Source organism: Danaus plexippus, chromosome 4, assembly GCF_018135715.1.
Source record: "Danaus plexippus chromosome 4, MEX_DaPlex, whole genome shotgun sequence".
NCBI lineage: Eukaryota > Metazoa > Arthropoda > Insecta > Lepidoptera > Nymphalidae > Danaus > Danaus plexippus.
Genome location: NC_083538.1, coordinates 8,195,045 through 8,211,282, shown reverse-complemented (window position 1 = coordinate 8,211,282; position 16,238 = coordinate 8,195,045). Strand labels below are relative to the sequence as shown.

The window sequence follows — 16,238 nt, the reverse complement described above, 5'->3', positions numbered from 1 at the left end:
AATAATATTATTTTGCTTATTAAGCAGTCTAATTAATCCCACAGTGCAACATTTTTATATATAAATATTAAACAACATGGTAATATTGTTTTATCTGTCATGAATAGTGAAATTTGGTATCTGTTATTTTAAAAAGTAAGCTAGAAAATCAAAACAGCTGATAAGTGATGAAAAGTTAGTCTCAAATAATTTTAATTGGTATTTATCTGATACATATCGGATTTAAAAATGGCAGAGATACAGACGTTAATTGAGATGGGATTTCCGAAAGACAGAGCGTAAGTTTTTTTTTTATATTCAAGCTTTTTTCAAATGACCAGGTTACATTCATATCATTGGTTTTAGTGAAAAAGCTTTGGCAGTGACAAATTACAAAGGTGTAGAGCCGGCAATGGAGTGGTTACTAGCTCACGCTGATGATCCCGAGCCTAGTCCGGGACATATAGTTGGTGAAAACCAACCACAAAGCAGCAGCGAACCCCCTGATGCGGCTGCCGACACGCAGTCCAAAGAGGCAGCCGAGGAAGAAGCGAAGTCATTTAAATGTGACGAATGTGGCAAACTGTTCAAAAATCAGGATGAAATGGAATTTCATGCTGCGAAGACGAACCACAGTAGTTTTTCAGAATCCACTGAAGAGAAGAAACCTTTGACTGAAGAGGAAAAAAAAGCGCAGCTGGCTTTACTGGAGGAGAGAATGAAACAGAAACGTAAAGAAAGAGAGGAGAGAGAGAAGGTATTCAATTTCATAGTTTTTACTCTCCTAGATGTATATTTGTTAGAAAATACATAAATCACATATGTAACTGTATTCTGTATACACTTACAAAGTTAGTATGGATAAATTATTTTTGATGAATCTATAACACACAACCCGCCAACCTGTCTTGAGCAAGCATGGTGATTAATGCTCTAACCTTCTCCATGTGAGAAGAGGCCTTTGCTCAGCAGTGGGCTCCGATACGCTGATGATATAACACACAATTCATATTGTTTGTTTCGTGTAAATTGTAATAATAACAATAGTCAAGAAAAACGGTTTAGAAGATGGCTTCTGCAAGGATTCTGAATAGTCATTGTCAATAGTAATTATAAAGTTGTTAAAATAAGGAGAAAAGTTAAATTGGTATAGTGTCTATATGTGGAGATCTGACCAGGTTTTGCTGAGCTAAACTGAGCTGCAGTAAATCTATCCCCACATAGCTTTCTATGTGAATTTCTAATAGGAAGTCAATGAGAAAGTTAACATTCACATTAAGTTTAATAAAACATGATTAAAACATTACTTAAGAATTTAATTTATATGTATGATTATTTTAAGGCTGAAGCATTAGAACGAGAGAGGCTGCGTATCAAATCGGGGAAGGACTTGCAGGAGGCTCGGCAAAGAATGCAGGAACAAGAAATGCAGAAGCTGGTTGAGCAACGAAGAAGGGAGAAACTTGAAGATCAACGAGCAAGAGAGAGAGTTCGTGCACAAATAGAAGCAGACAGGCAGGCTAGGAAGTGTGTATTTATGATTTACATATACTATGTATGTGGGAGTAGGGTCCAGACTGGGGTTTCTAAAAACAGTGACGTCAGCATAACTGACGCCACCAACGCCTTTATTCTTGAATGTCATCAGGATCTCAGACTCTTGAAGATTACCTGATAAACAGTTTGACAAACCCTTACTTTGAAGACGTCCGTTCCTTGCAACAGCTCGAGATTGACTCACTGTACTCTCGCCTCTATCTATACCCACAGACACTCATTGTTGTGACTACACTTGCACAGGTGGCTATGCGGGTGACACCTGATAAACTCAGCTACCCTCAATTATTAGTTATTCAAATAATAGGATTTTTGCCACTTTATCTATATTATTCGTATGTATATAATATTTGTTGGTGTCAATTACTGGCCAGTAGCATCACAAAACGGTATAACAACTGACAGAAATTGATCTGAAATCTAACTGGTCTCCATTTGGGTTATAATAAGATATATTTGGTGTCATCACCGAGTGAGAAAAACGGTTCAAATTATAAGTTATAGATAACTATTGATTATATTATAACAGGGAACTGGAGGCGAAAAACATGGACATACAAACATACAAAGCAGTAATTTATTGTGTGTGCGCGTGTGTGTGTGTGTTGGTGCGTGCGTGCGTGCGTGTGAATTCGTTCTAAGTATCCAGTGATCCTGTTTAGATTTCTTTACACGAACATATAATGTTTAATTTGTATATTACAAATATATTTTGGACGTCGGATCGAAAATTAGACGAAAACTCACTTTGGTGTATATACGATTTTAATACGTCGGAGAGATTTTGCGTCATCTACAATCATGAAATAGAGTTAACTTGGATTAAAACTTAAAAATGAGAAGTACGTTAAGAAAAAAGAATCTCAAATATCTGTCGACATCTTTACTTATTTCACCATTTCAATATTGCATACTAACTGTTGCCCGCGGCTCCGCCCGCGTGTTGTTCGCTTTTCGCATAACCATATCAAATAAATATCAAATAACCATATCAAACTTAAAATTTACCATAACTACTTTTTCCCTTAACCGATTTTGACGAAACAAAGTTTTGATAATGCTCCTAATTATATGTTATCCAGCTGTGAAAACCGCGTTCAAATCCGTTGAGTAGTTTTGAAGTTATAACCTACCAGACAGACAGACAGACAAAAATTCCAAAAATTTGTTTATTAGTCTCTATGACTCTTCTTTAATTGCCTCCTGTCAGTTTTTTGGAAAAGTATTTAATGTACAGACATTCGGTTTTTACTGTCTTATTATATGTATATTGATTACACATTGTAATCAAATTAATAAATGTATAACTCCGTAATAAATTAATTTTTATTAAAACAATGACGCAAATCTTAATTTTTCGCGACAACTGCATTAAACCAACGGTCTCGATAGTCTGTATATATGATTTATTCTGTTAATATCCTTCTAGACAAGCCCTATCTGGTCAACCGGCTCCGGAGCCAGCCCCAGCACCAATCCCAGCACCAGTAGCAAGCAACCCCACACCCAGAACGTACGATTCAGCTAGGATCCAGCTCAAATTACCCGACGGACAGTCAATATCGCACACATTCAGTGCCAAGGAGCAGTTGGCGGCTGTAAAGTATGTTACACTTAATATTATGTCTGAGTTCATGGAATTTTTAAGTGTTTTCACACTAGCTGAGGCCGCGACTTGGCCCTAGAATACCTCTATCTTAATATGTACTGAAAACTAATGAAAATAATAAGATTAGGGACATCATGTTACTTATTGAATCAGATGTTAGCCGGTGTCAGTTCTATCAAAACTGCGCCATTTGTTTCAGAAATTAGGCAAAACAGAAAGACAGATAGACAAAAGTTTCTAAATAGTTCTGGTAAATATATATAATACGCATATAGTAAAAAGCGTTGGTTCAATTGTATGGATTTTGCTTTACTGAATAAGATAACACTTTGTTACAGTAAAGCAATTGCTATGATATACCTAGTTAGTTTAAAGTATCCAGTTAAGCGACTGTGCCTATATACTAATAAAATTATTTCTCTTCATTTTTATAGATTGTATCTGCAAATGAATAAGCCCGAGTTTGCTGACAATGACAACTTCAAGTTGATGACAACATTCCCAAAGAAGGTATTCACCTTTGAGGACTACGAGAAGCCGTTAGAATGTTTAGGTGATTATTCATATTGAAAGCTTAAAACATACACACACAGCGGAATATAGGAATATATGCTATACATATACCACCGTTGACATCCATTCATAATGACATAACCAAGTCGTGACAAAGGTGGTCAGCGTACTCCTTGAGGAATTACTATTATTTGTGGATTAAATAGTTCCTAGAAATAAGTGAAGACTCGCTATGTCTGAGAATATCCCAGCTAATTCACTTATATTGATTGCATTTTTTTAATTCTCTTGGATTTTTCGGCTAGGTTTATGTTGTTTCAGTTTGGCCTCAAATTGTAAAATTATTTTTTTTTATTCTCTATCAGTACATTTATTATGTTAGTTAAATAAAACTTAAACTATTTACAGCTATTTGTATTATTGTTAATAAAAATGATTCTCATTTGTAATTGATGTGGCTGGTGACAATAATCCTTCATTTTATTATATGGCAACTATAATATTATTTTGAACCAAATCTACTTTGCATATACAACAGATGATGTTCAAAATTAACTTTTTTTTTTCATTATTTAAGAATTTTTTTAATGATAAATACAATAAATGTAGCCGTTTAGTAAACAACATTATATAAATTAGATTTATTATTTGTCTCGACGTTTGTAATATATTTCATAGACACGGAAAATATATTTGGCAGAAACATTACACATTTCCTAAAAAATTTCCCATTTTTTTTTTCTATTAGTATCCCTGCTAGAGATCTCTTTCAAGGGATAAGTTATCCTGTGTACATCAGGTGTCTTTTATAATTTTTTTTTAATTTATCCTGCAATTTAGCAATCTGTTTTTCCAGACAATAATCTAATCACTTGTCAGATTTCCCTCGTCAAATTGCCTCTAGCTGAGTTTTGCATCCAGTGTTGCTAGTCTCATCATTTTTTTTTTATAATAATGTAATTGTTTATTGTTGTTATTTGAATAGAGCCTAACATATATCTCTATTTGCAGGTCTTGTGCCGTCTGCGGTTATAATTGTGTCCAGAGGTAATTAAGGTCACAAGTGACTTAAGTCCATGCTATGTCATTGACCTTCATGTAGGTACGTCTCTGGGTGTATAATAACTAATAAAATCTCATTGAGCTAAAGGTAACATTAATTTATAATGTGTCTATAAAGTTTGGTTGTTTCAATAAAGATAATTATTAAGGTGTATTTATTTTTTATTTATAACATATTTTTCTATTAGTGTTATAAATTAGTTTTCTCTGAATATATTTTTTTAAACAGGTAAATTTTTTTAAAAGAAAGTACCAAAAGCATAGTAAGTATATAAAAAAAATATGTTCTTATTTAATAATTATATTACATAAGTCCTAACTAGTATGTATTGTCTGTATTAGTGTTGCCAATCTAAAATATTAAAGAAAAAAAAACAGAAATGTCATTTTAGTTTGTTTATTGTAACAACTATTTAATTTAAATATTAATACATCTATGAAAAATAGTGAATTGTACAGTCTTTAATGTTTGAAATATTAAATTATTGCTACACAAGTCAAAAATATATATAAAACTGGGAGGAAAATGGCAGGAAAAGTGAATACAAGAAACCAACGTCAGAGGAATGGACACAGTTTATTTGAACGAGATAAGCCATGTTTTTAAGTCATTTCCATAATTTTGTATATCTACAATCTTTTATGTCTGCTCATAGAACAAACTCCTGTTTTTTCCATTTTATGTCTTTAATGTACATTTCCTCTTACGAGTTCTCTGTATTTTTATCAATTAGACTAGATACTTAATGCCCCTACAAAGTGAACCATTGTAACCAAGTTAACAGCTTGTACAATTCCACATACCATATATATTTCTTATACTGTGGGTAAATTATACCCCTTGTAGAATGACAATTTGTAAGTATACCTCCATATCCATATTTCTGAGTTACGACTCCATCGCAGTCTGTCAGTTGGAGCTCTTTTGTGAAGCAAATCCTGATCTCAGATATATAGTTGTCCCCTCCTTCCTCTACCTTGCACTCTATTACGGGATTTTTATTTACTCTCTGTTTGATTGCGTCGTGTATATCAGCAACTGTGTATTTTTCAGTATTTGATGGCACAATACTATTTTTTTCAAGTATGTCGGTCATTGTGAATGTTTTGAGGAATTCTAGGCCATTTTGAAAATAATTTAGTTCAGAATTGAGAGGTTTGAGGATGGCAGCACAGGTGCCATGTTTGGCCCATTCATGAGACCAGAGAGCATATTCTGAAGTACCTGAAATAAACACGATGAAAGAGTCCTTAGACTTTATGACGGTAACACAATATTAGCTTCATTCTTCTTTATGTAATAACTTTATTTATTTAGTCCCTTTCTTCACAGGATTTTCTTTCTGCCTTAAAGCTTGTTTTAAAATCATTAATTAATCCCGCGTGGAATAACATTACTTAGTTCTGATATCTTTTCCAACAATACTTTGTTCATTGTAAACTGGTTTCTTTATAATTTTGATAAAGATTACTAATCACACTAAGCTTATGTTTTTCAAAAGATGTATATAACTTGTTATTATTTTAAATTTCGTTCAAAATATTAAGACTTCATTAAAATACTTCACTTTTCACTTTATAACAACATGGATATTAATTAAGGGCATTGGAAATTATGGGGCTGATTTTATTGAGAAAGATGTCTTTGTTATTTACATGTACAAAATAATGAAATTTATGATAAAAAGAGTTGTTACGACCTACTTACAGTACACAATGATTTTGTTAACAACTGATAACATGTTACAAACAACAAGCTTACCTCCATAAATGTTTGGCCATTTTTGTAATAACTCTTCTTCAATAGGCCTTATCTTTTCGGGATCGAAAAACCACGTCCTATTACAGAAGGCTGGTCCGATCATTCCCATTTTTGTGGGCCAAATGCCGTGTATAGTCCAGGTCTCGGAATTTTTTGGCATTGAGCATGTGTGGGAAGGATTATGCTTCTTCCATTCTTTGCAAGCTGTTGCAGGCCATTGTTGTGTGAAAATGAGCAAATCGAAATCAGATCCCGCGTTAACGGTTGGCACTGCAAAATGAATACTGAAATCGTAATGTAATTATACAGTATTTACAGAGATTAAACAGAAATAAAAGTTGATTATTTGTACATACATAAATGTGGTGAATAAAATAAAAATAGCTTTAAGTTCCGACATTTTAAAACAATATTACGCGAACATACGTTGATAAAATACTGAACATTTGTTGTACCTACTAAATTCTTATAGACCAAAAATATAGTTCTAGATTCTGACAAATATTTGTCACTTGGAATATGACATTGACAACATAAACAAGCCCAAACAAAATGAAAGACTGTTCTAAGCCAACTATAGACTATATTGGCAAATTGTCACTAATATAATTATATACTTTATACATTATTTTATAAAAATTAAATTTCAACATACAGCAAATTTATCAATATTGCAAATTATTATATTGTATTTTTATAAAGTTTAAGCACAACAAACAAAAAAGGAATTAACAGACTCGGTCTCTGTAATTGTATTTATATATATGTATTATATTTTGAAACTCGAAACTTTTCTAAGAAATTAATTGTCAACAATAAAGAAATGTTGTATTGTTGTATAACATGAAATTAAATACATATTCAGGATTGGTGTATTAAAAAAAAAGTATTCTATAATAAATCAATAAAAAACATTCATTTATAACTTTTTTTTCTTGGTATTTCGAGTTCATTGACCTAAATATACTAACAAAAAAACAATATTTCTAAATTACTAAATAAAAAACTCTTGATTTTTTACGTATTCAAATAAATGGAAATATATTGTTTAAATAATTATATTAAAAATTAATTAATTAAATTCTTAAAACAACTAAATTAACTATAAAGTATAAGGTAAACATAATATTATAAATGTTTGCTTGTTTTTAAAGCTACCGGTAGATGGCGCTACTTAATCTGTCTAAGTAACGGTTAATACTTTATTAAATATTCAATCACATATAAATATTAACTGATATATTTTTGTTCAATTAATTAATTTGTGATTGCCCTAGTTTTAACTAACTTTATATTTTTTATATCTTTTTATGTGCGATAGATTTTCCAAGTTATAATAGAACAACGGTAAAGATTACTAAAATGATAAGTGACAAAAAAACAACATATCTATTGCTGTTCCAAGAGGGTTAGTTTCGAGAGTTGGCTCAGACACTATATGTGAGTCGTTTATCAAAATAAAACCTGGTTATGTACCGAATCAAGGTCAAGGTGAAACCAATAATTTTATGAGTCCATTGAGATATCGCAAAGCTTTATTCAAGGTGATGATATTGTCTGGACCGCTTGACAGTCTTTTTTCTGCCAAAATACACAGATATCGCCCAATCGAGTTCCAATTATATTTTATTTTAACGAAGTTTAAAACATCGACTCGCTTGTCGCATTACAATTTGGGCTAGGATCATATTTAGATGAAAAAATATATGTAATAGCGTTAGAAATTAAAACAGCAGTAACCCTAATATTTCATGAGTTTTTTTATTTAAATATTGAAGTAAAGTTTTTATATGAACCATTTTAAATACGAGTATCTTAATATGAAATAAAATGTACTTTTCTTTTTTTTGTTCGGGGGTTAGTAATGACACTTGTTTGTAACCTCAAATATTAGTTATTATAAGTAACAATTACGTACGTACGTAATTAGTTATAAAAAAAATTACCTTAATAATAAATATATTAAGCTAATGAATCGATCTATTGCGATGTCAGTTGTGGGTTGGTTTGATATTTTTTTTACCTCCATCTTGTTAAAAATCCAGATTCTAAGATCGGAGTACATTTTGGCTTAAAAATATTGTCAATTATTAATATAGAGCATTATTTTTTTAACCTATCCCGTATAATGGGGAAGGAAATAAAAGTGGTTATTTCTATAATAATAATGAAAACTGTAAATAATACCTAAGTTTCGTGTAAGTATGTATGCCGAATGATGTTTTTAATATTTTAAGACCATTTAGTAATTTGTGGGTACCATAGTCTATTAACTCGTTTTTTGTCTGCTAGAAATAATAATAGTTAAAAAGAATAATACAGCTTTTGATTGAAATTCAATGGTACGGATGATGATGAGAATGTTGTGTTAATCAGGGTCATCAGACGCAATCAACCTTCAGCTAAGAGAATCTGTCTCTTGGAGAATCTCAGATGTATTTTATATGACAGTTTTCATAATTTTATACAGAATCAATGAAAACTTGCAAAATTCTCAATGTAACGTCAAACGCAACTGTAATTTTCCGCTCTGTGAAAATTCTAGACGTACTTTAAGTTCAGTAACTAAAATCCAATTTTGTATAAAGTTCCTGGGAAGTGCATCCGTGTATTGATTGATAACCGGCGCATGGTTGTTGAGTTACTACGACGTTCTTCCCTGCTACCCACTCGTATATATCATTTTATGTAACTACACTTTAAAATTATTGTTCGTTAATTTATAATATATTTATTTTGTATCAAATATAAATTGTAATATAATAGACGAGTTAGAAGAGAAGGATAATATATCTCTTATGAATGATCTAAAATGCTTTTAAAATTAATGAGATTTGAGAACTTGCAGTGTAGCTATTTCTATGAGTATACAAAGATATATATATTATATGTATATACTATATATGAGTTAAATATATGTATATATTATTTATATAATGACAGACCTTAAAGAAAATACCTGCGATAGAGATCTCTAGGAAAGTATAAGGGGACAGTCTGTTGATGGAATCACCAATGGATGTCGAAAGTTCTAGAATAGAAAAGAATTTTCGGAAACAATAATTCGGAAAAGAGTCACAGTAGAAAAACAAATTTTTTGTGTATTTTACAAATATAAAGAATTAATATGAAGTACGGATAAATTAAAAAAAAAACTCCGCTTATTTGACAAGCAAGCTATTGTTAAACGATATTCCGTTACTACGTTTTTTGTAAAAAAAAAAGTTTTGAGTGGATATTGATATTGTTATGATGGATTTGGTGAAGTGAAATTAAAGACAAATTTTCACTCACATGGGATAATAAAGGAAATTTTTCAGACAAAGTATAAGCTTTTACCTTCAAGTTTAAATGGAATCGATAGAAGATTTCGAAGCATCTCATGCCTATTTTGGGACTGCTGACGAATAAATGGAACTGTTTAAAAATTTATTTAAAACATTCTTCTTAAGTAGGAAAGGAGATGAAAATAATTACGACATGTTATTAGAACTCTAAACTTTGCAATAAAAAAAAAAATAGATTTATTTACTCTGTGGTCTGACACGTTACAGTTAGAGATTATGCAGCTTTTTATTAAATCTATACTAATTTTGATGTAGTGTGTGGCTTGATAATTTAATTTAAATGTCAGTGCATTCATATTATTCCAAGGTATTTGAAATAAAGTTTCTGTTGAAGCTATTCTTGTGTCCTTAACATTAAGATTAGATTTACACATATAGTTTTTTTTATCGTTGATTCGATTTTAATTCATGTTTATCTTATTATGTGAGTTTTTGTTGATTTTTTAACATTTTTAACCGGGTGTAGAGGTCATACGAGCCCGTTACTTAAAGCACTTATAATGTTTTTAAGACATTTTCTGACGATTCTTAAGAGAATATTGATATCGTTTGATATCGTTTTGATAATCGATATTCAATGATACATTTGCATTATACTATGCAAATTATTTAAATAAAATAATAGCCGTGTTTGGTTGTGCCAGCATCATGATAAAACTACTGGATAAAGCGTAATTATATCTTATAAGTTTGAGTTTGAATTGCTTAAGCATTTGGCTTCGTTAATATATACATATATATTAATTTTTGCCCACGACTCCGTCCGCATGAAAATCTGAATTGTTCTCGGCCACTACGGCCACTAAATCCAATCTGTAGTTCATGGTTCCACCCGTGTGGTTTCAGGTTCGGGATTGGGATTCGAGATTCAGGATAGGGATAAAACATAACAGTTTTGTTGACAATAGAATACTAAAGATAGATAAGTACATTATGTTGACAGAATTCTTTGGAAAATAATTCATTATTAGGTAACAATTCCAAGCGTCTTATTTATTTATTTTTTTATGTGAATGGTGGCAAACGAGCAGACGGCCTACTTAGATAACTTAGATGTTGCGGATGCGTTGCCAACCTTGATTATTGAGGAAAAGGGAGGGGTGGGAATAAGGAGATAGCAGGAAAGGGTGAGAACAGGCTTGAACAGGGCAACCGGCTCCCTCACTCATCAGACGAAACGCAGCCATTAAAGGCTACTTCACGCCGATCTTGTGTAAGAGGGTAGTACTTCCCTGATCGAGCCAGCCAGCCAGCCGGCCAGTAACTTGACCACAGCTAAGCTCTACCACCTAAAAAATATATTTTTATTCTTTTCTTCCTTTTTATCCAACTGCTATATAACTACGCGTTAGTTAGGGGCCTCTTAAACCTACACCTGGGTCGCAAGTCCCAGGCACTGTTGAAGCTCCTCTCCCTGCAACGCGATGGACCCGGCACCCGCACGGTGAATCCATTGAATGCTAAGAGGTTTCGTCTCTAAAGATTTAATATACAACGATTACTATAAGCACTACCGAAGTGTGTTATTCTTATGAAAAACATGTTAATATATCAACAAAGCGTGAACAAAGTCGCGAGCATGAGCTAGTTAGAATATATAATTTGTATTAAGAATACTTCGGTCCTAATTTTTTTTTAATGAGTTTTGTTCATGAAACATGAATGGACTGACAATATTTAAATATATTTTTAAATTTATGTCAAAAAAATAAATACATTATTATATAATAATGATATTATATCTTTGTAAATAAAAATTTTGTAAAAGTAATAATTTTATCTCTTATAACTGAATACTTACTTTTTCCACATGCATCTAAATGTATTAGTTTTAGCCGCTACTTCGTCCGCATTCTCTGATAAAGAGATGAAAGGTTTGTATGAAATGTGTTTAAACAATAGATATAGTCACCAACCGCCATCCACATATATATTGTCTCACATAATACATCTATTATGCCGTGATCTTGCGATAACTACACGGAATATGTTTATTAATTATAGCATATCAATAATATCATTCTGATCTCTAAGCTACGTTACTGTAAAGTTTAATAAAAATCCGTTATGTATTTTTTCCGTGAAAGAGCAGCGAATTCCAAGCATACATTCACACAATACTTCGTCACAATCTTTGCATTTATAATATTAATAAGACTATATATTAATATACTATATTCCATCGATAAACCAGGTCGTGTTACAAACGAAGGTATATAGATGTGAAAGTTTATATCTAGAAGTAAGTGTTTGTTAAACACGCAATAATTTAATAATGATAAAGCTTCCTTTGGACATAATATATTTAAAAAAAAATCAAAAATGACGTCTGTCACTTATATAGTGGAAATATATTTTGACATTTAGAGTTGATTGGGAATTAAACATCCTCTTGTATGTGGTCTTAAAAAAAAAAGCAACAAAATAAAATTTATGAACATAATTAATTTCACAATTAAATTAATATCAATAATGATTCCGTACATAACAATTCACGGTCTATATAGTAAATTTATGTAACTTTTAATAGAAAAAGAAAACGTTCCACATAAATGATCGTGCAATGTTTCCGCGATCATGGAATTACCGTATATTATAGAAGTTATTGATGCAGCAGCACCCCTTAATAACCTGACCTGCGTTTTTCTAACCTCATTTCTTTTCCAGCTCGCTTGGATGCACATGTCAAAAAAAATGGCGTGCTTCACGTTAGAACGATTAAGTATCACAATTACTCTTTTACATGGACCTATCCCAAGTCCAATTATAACTCTAGGATTTAAACAACGATAGATAAATTCAGTGTTAAGAATTTTAAATTGAGTTTAACTGTGACAGTTATAGTGTTATGAATCTGTGGATTTGTTAATTAACGTCAAATAAGTTTTTGCTACTTTGATTAATTCTTATTAGTTTTATTCTATCTTTAGAACCTTTTATATATTATATTACAGATTAATGACAATAAAATGTTATCTTTATGTGAATATAAAGATGTATTATGTTTGTCAAACGGCTAAGCTTAATGTAGGGCACCTTCGGAGTATTTTGACCGAAGCCGACCTTGCGAGCAAATTGAGTTACAAACTGACCTTGAACTGTTGAACCCTCGGACATCAAGGATTTTCAGTAACAACCCCAAGATGTATGACACTGTAAGTAATATTGAAAATTGTCTTTCACATTAAAAAAATATGTATATATACTTATTGCAATAATATATGCTCACATTCAGAACGGCTAATATTATATAGGTATATATGTATATTGTTTCGTACAATATATACGATTGAAACGACTTATTTATTATCTAGATATTATTTAGTTAGCACTGAGAAAAGAGGTTTCCTAATATAATATGTGTTTCTCGATATATTTATCTCGATATATTTGACATATGTACGTAAAATATAAGATTGTCAAATCAATTAAACGTTTTGAAGACAAAGAAATCACCCCTCGAAGATAACGAACGGCTGTTGAACTCTATGGAATTAAACATTAATGCATAGAAAAAAATTAAACCGCGTGTAACCGGGCACGCGAGCAAAAATCGCGCGCTTTTCTCCGTGACGCGTTTTTCTGTTTAATTAAGTGAGCGTTGCGCTCACAGCTCACGCCATTCGAAAAGGATTTATTGGATCGTTACGGTGCGTGGGCGATCTTCCGGCACAGTACCGTATGTGATTCCGATATACATTACATATAACGCACATATGGAATTAAATCTCTCAAAAATACGCCTGCACAAATGAACAGTCGTATCAATACACATTTTTTTGTTTTCAGAAATACTTTAAAACTTACGTTTTATAATTCTTTTGTGATATTTTTAAAGCCATGAGAGCCTAGCTTATTTTAAAAAAAAGTTTTAAATGAGTAAATTTTTTTTGGAAAATATAGTAGGTATAATTATTATGAAGGCTATAATAAGACGCCCTTTTTTAGGCGGACTAATAAATTGACTGTACTGCTATTCTTGAGAGGAATAATGTAATGAAGCCTTCGTATATGTATCTGTAGTGGCACTAGGCCTATACGCAAAATATCGTCTTTGACCTTTCCTTATGTCACCTTGACAGTACGCGCTCAGTTTTTTTTGCGCCTCATTTATTTATAGTAACGAGAACCAATAAGCGTTTTAATTAGTTTTTTATATGATGAAAGGAGAAAAGAGCAGACGGCCTACCGGTCGGAAGTAGATCATCGGATACACCAGCATCGTAAGATCGTTGCGATAGTGTTGCCAGTTTTCAATTATAAATATTTACAAATATTAGTATTAAGGTAGATTAGATGAGACACGGGAAACGTTCTGTATGTAGTGTGACAGTGGAAACTTGTGTTAAGCATATCTATATAATCCGATTCTAGAGACTGATAAATATATGATCGTTGAGTGTTATGTGATGACTTATGTTGTGATGATAGTATGGATGAGAAAACTGTCATACAACGAAATATTAAAATAAATATTTATTTTAAAACAAATTTAATATCTCTATAACATACGGATCATGGATTAAACTGCTGCAAATGAAGGTATATTTGCTCATTTAAAAAAAAATCTATTAATTTAAAAAAAAGAATTTAAATACAACATAGATACAAATCGATAAAAGTGTTTCAGAAAACAAAATAATTTGATATTTTTTTTTGTTTTAAGGAAAATTTACATAGTTTTAATCTTTAACTGTTTAACTCCAGAGTTAAAGTAAAATTTAGATCTTTGGTTAAAATATTAACTGTATTAATGATTTACAATATGTCGATAAACAGGTGTATTTAAACTGTGGGCACTATCTTATATTGACGTTACTGTAGGAAATGTATGCATTATGACTTTCAAAGTTTTTGTAAGTGAAACTTCTTATGCGACTTCCAACGAGGTTGCGTTAAACGTTTACGCGGAGGGAGAGAGAAAGGAAGATACATGAATGAAGAAAGGAGGAGAGAGAAAGAGAGTGAGTCGGTAGAGTCCAAGCATATGCGCTTGGTTTTCTTTCTATGCAGTGAAACAAACAGTGTGAGCGTCGTGAAATTAGCTGAAATACGTATTCGTTGTTTTATATTATTTTTTTTTTAGTTTGACTTGATACATATATAATTTAATAGGCCCTTTTTTATTATCAAATTTAGTGGATAAGAATTGTTTACAATCACGAAGTTTCACTTCTTTCGCGCGAAAGAAATCCACGCACTATTTTTTTTTTTTATTCATAAAAACCAAGCTATAAATCTGTATATTTAAAAAACTGAATATATTAGTGAGTAGATTTCCCTTTCAGAAACGAATCCATTTTGATACATACACCGTCCCTAAAAACCGTTCAAAAATGAAATCTAAAAAAAGATTTGTTGTATTCGGTGAAGATTTTTTGGACAAGAATTAAATATATTACGATATCTATAAAAAATCAACATTTCTTTTACATGGAAAATAAAGTTTAAGTTTAAGTTTAATTACCAAATTCAATATTTAAAAAAATATTTTATCATCCGTATAAAATATTAAAATTAAAAAAAAAAATATTCTCTTGATTTACCTAATTATTTATTAATTAATAAAGCTATCTGAGAGAGCAAAAATAAAAAAGTATAAATAATTTTAATGTCTAACAGGTTTTTTCTTAAAGCTAGGACTTGCGCAGGCGCACACCCCGTGATGTCATAAGCGAACAGAGCTAGGTTGTATGAGTCATAACTGACTCACGGGCAAAGATCGCTCTCTGTACCTCTAACAGGAAAAGAGGTTCAATTATTTCAGTTGCGAAGGTTAAAACAAAAAGTTTGTATAGCATTCATTATGGAATCAAAATTATAGATGAAACAGAAATTATCATAAATTGTTTGTAACGAATTTATTAGGTTTTTCTAAAAGAATATATGTATCATATGCTTATTGATATAGTTATACATATATATATATATATATATAATAACCTACATTCTTCTAGTGTCAAGTCTACTAATTAATTCATAACTTCCTCCGGACGTGTCTCCGGTCACGTAGTTGGCTTCCACAAAAACCTTCCTACTGTGATCTTTACAATCAACTATTCACTATTTATGTTACAAACTCTTGAAGATTCATTGTTTTATTTCAATGTCATGGTCGCTCTTAGATTTGATATCGAAAATGTCAAATCGAAATATGTTTGAATAGCTTTCATAGATTTTTTTTTAATTACTCGTATTTGACACAACACACCATAATCTTTAATGTATCAAATAAAAAAGTATTAATATATAGGAAGTGAATTCGAGTATCTGTTGCAGGAAATACTTTCTTTTAAAACTTTCATTTTGACATTTCCTGATATAAAACATTAGTTCATTATAATATGTTAGGTTGTGAAGGAAATTGATAGGTTTATTACAAGGTGCTGAGAAATCGCGATGAGTAATG

The 16,238-nt window shown here is 31.3% G+C and overlaps 2 protein-coding genes across 2 annotated transcripts; one reads left to right on the top strand and one right to left on the bottom strand.

The window, feature by feature from the left end:
- Nucleotides 1–103: 103 nt before the first annotated feature.
- Nucleotides 104–4,872, top strand: LOC116768850 (UBX domain-containing protein 1). Its single transcript, XM_032659700.2, has 6 exons — nucleotides 104–278; nucleotides 346–736; nucleotides 1,322–1,506; nucleotides 2,966–3,139; nucleotides 3,580–3,698; nucleotides 4,670–4,872. Exons 1-6 carry the CDS (start codon nucleotides 229–231, stop codon nucleotides 4,711–4,713), a joined length of 963 nt encoding a protein of 320 aa, XP_032515591.1. The 5' UTR covers nucleotides 104–228; the 3' UTR covers nucleotides 4,714–4,872.
- Nucleotides 4,873–5,101: 229 nt separating this feature from the next.
- LOC116768852 (ribonuclease Oy) lies at nucleotides 5,102–6,997 on the bottom strand. Its single transcript, XM_032659702.2, has 3 exons — nucleotides 6,839–6,997; nucleotides 6,483–6,766; nucleotides 5,102–5,945 (listed from the first exon to the last, which is right to left on the bottom strand). Exons 1-3 carry the CDS (start codon nucleotides 6,880–6,882, stop codon nucleotides 5,473–5,475), a joined length of 801 nt encoding a protein of 266 aa, XP_032515593.2. The 5' UTR covers nucleotides 6,883–6,997; the 3' UTR covers nucleotides 5,102–5,472.
- Between the last annotated feature and the right edge of the window lie 9,241 nt (nucleotides 6,998–16,238).

Excerpts from the sequence above, each read along its gene's own strand:
- LOC116768850 (XM_032659700.2), top strand. The coding sequence starts at position 229 with ATGGCAGAGATACAGACGTTAATTGAGATGGGATTTCCGAAAGACAGA. Across the intron at positions 737-1,321 it reads AAAGAGAGGAGAGAGAGAAG|GCTGAAGCATTAGAACGAGA; the intron begins GTATTCAATTTC and ends GATTATTTTAAG. Across the intron at positions 3,699-4,669 it reads GAAGCCGTTAGAATGTTTAG|GTCTTGTGCCGTCTGCGGTT; the intron begins GTGATTATTCAT and ends CTCTATTTGCAG.
- LOC116768852 (XM_032659702.2), bottom strand. The coding sequence starts at position 6,882 with ATGTCGGAACTTAAAGCTATTTTTATTTTATTCACCACATTTAT. Across the intron at positions 6,767-6,838 it reads ATTTTATTCACCACATTTAT|TATTCATTTTGCAGTGCCAA; the intron begins GTATGTACAAAT and ends TTACGATTTCAG. Across the intron at positions 5,946-6,482 it reads ATGGCCAAACATTTATGGAG|GTACTTCAGAATATGCTCTC; the intron begins GTAAGCTTGTTG and ends TGTTTATTTCAG.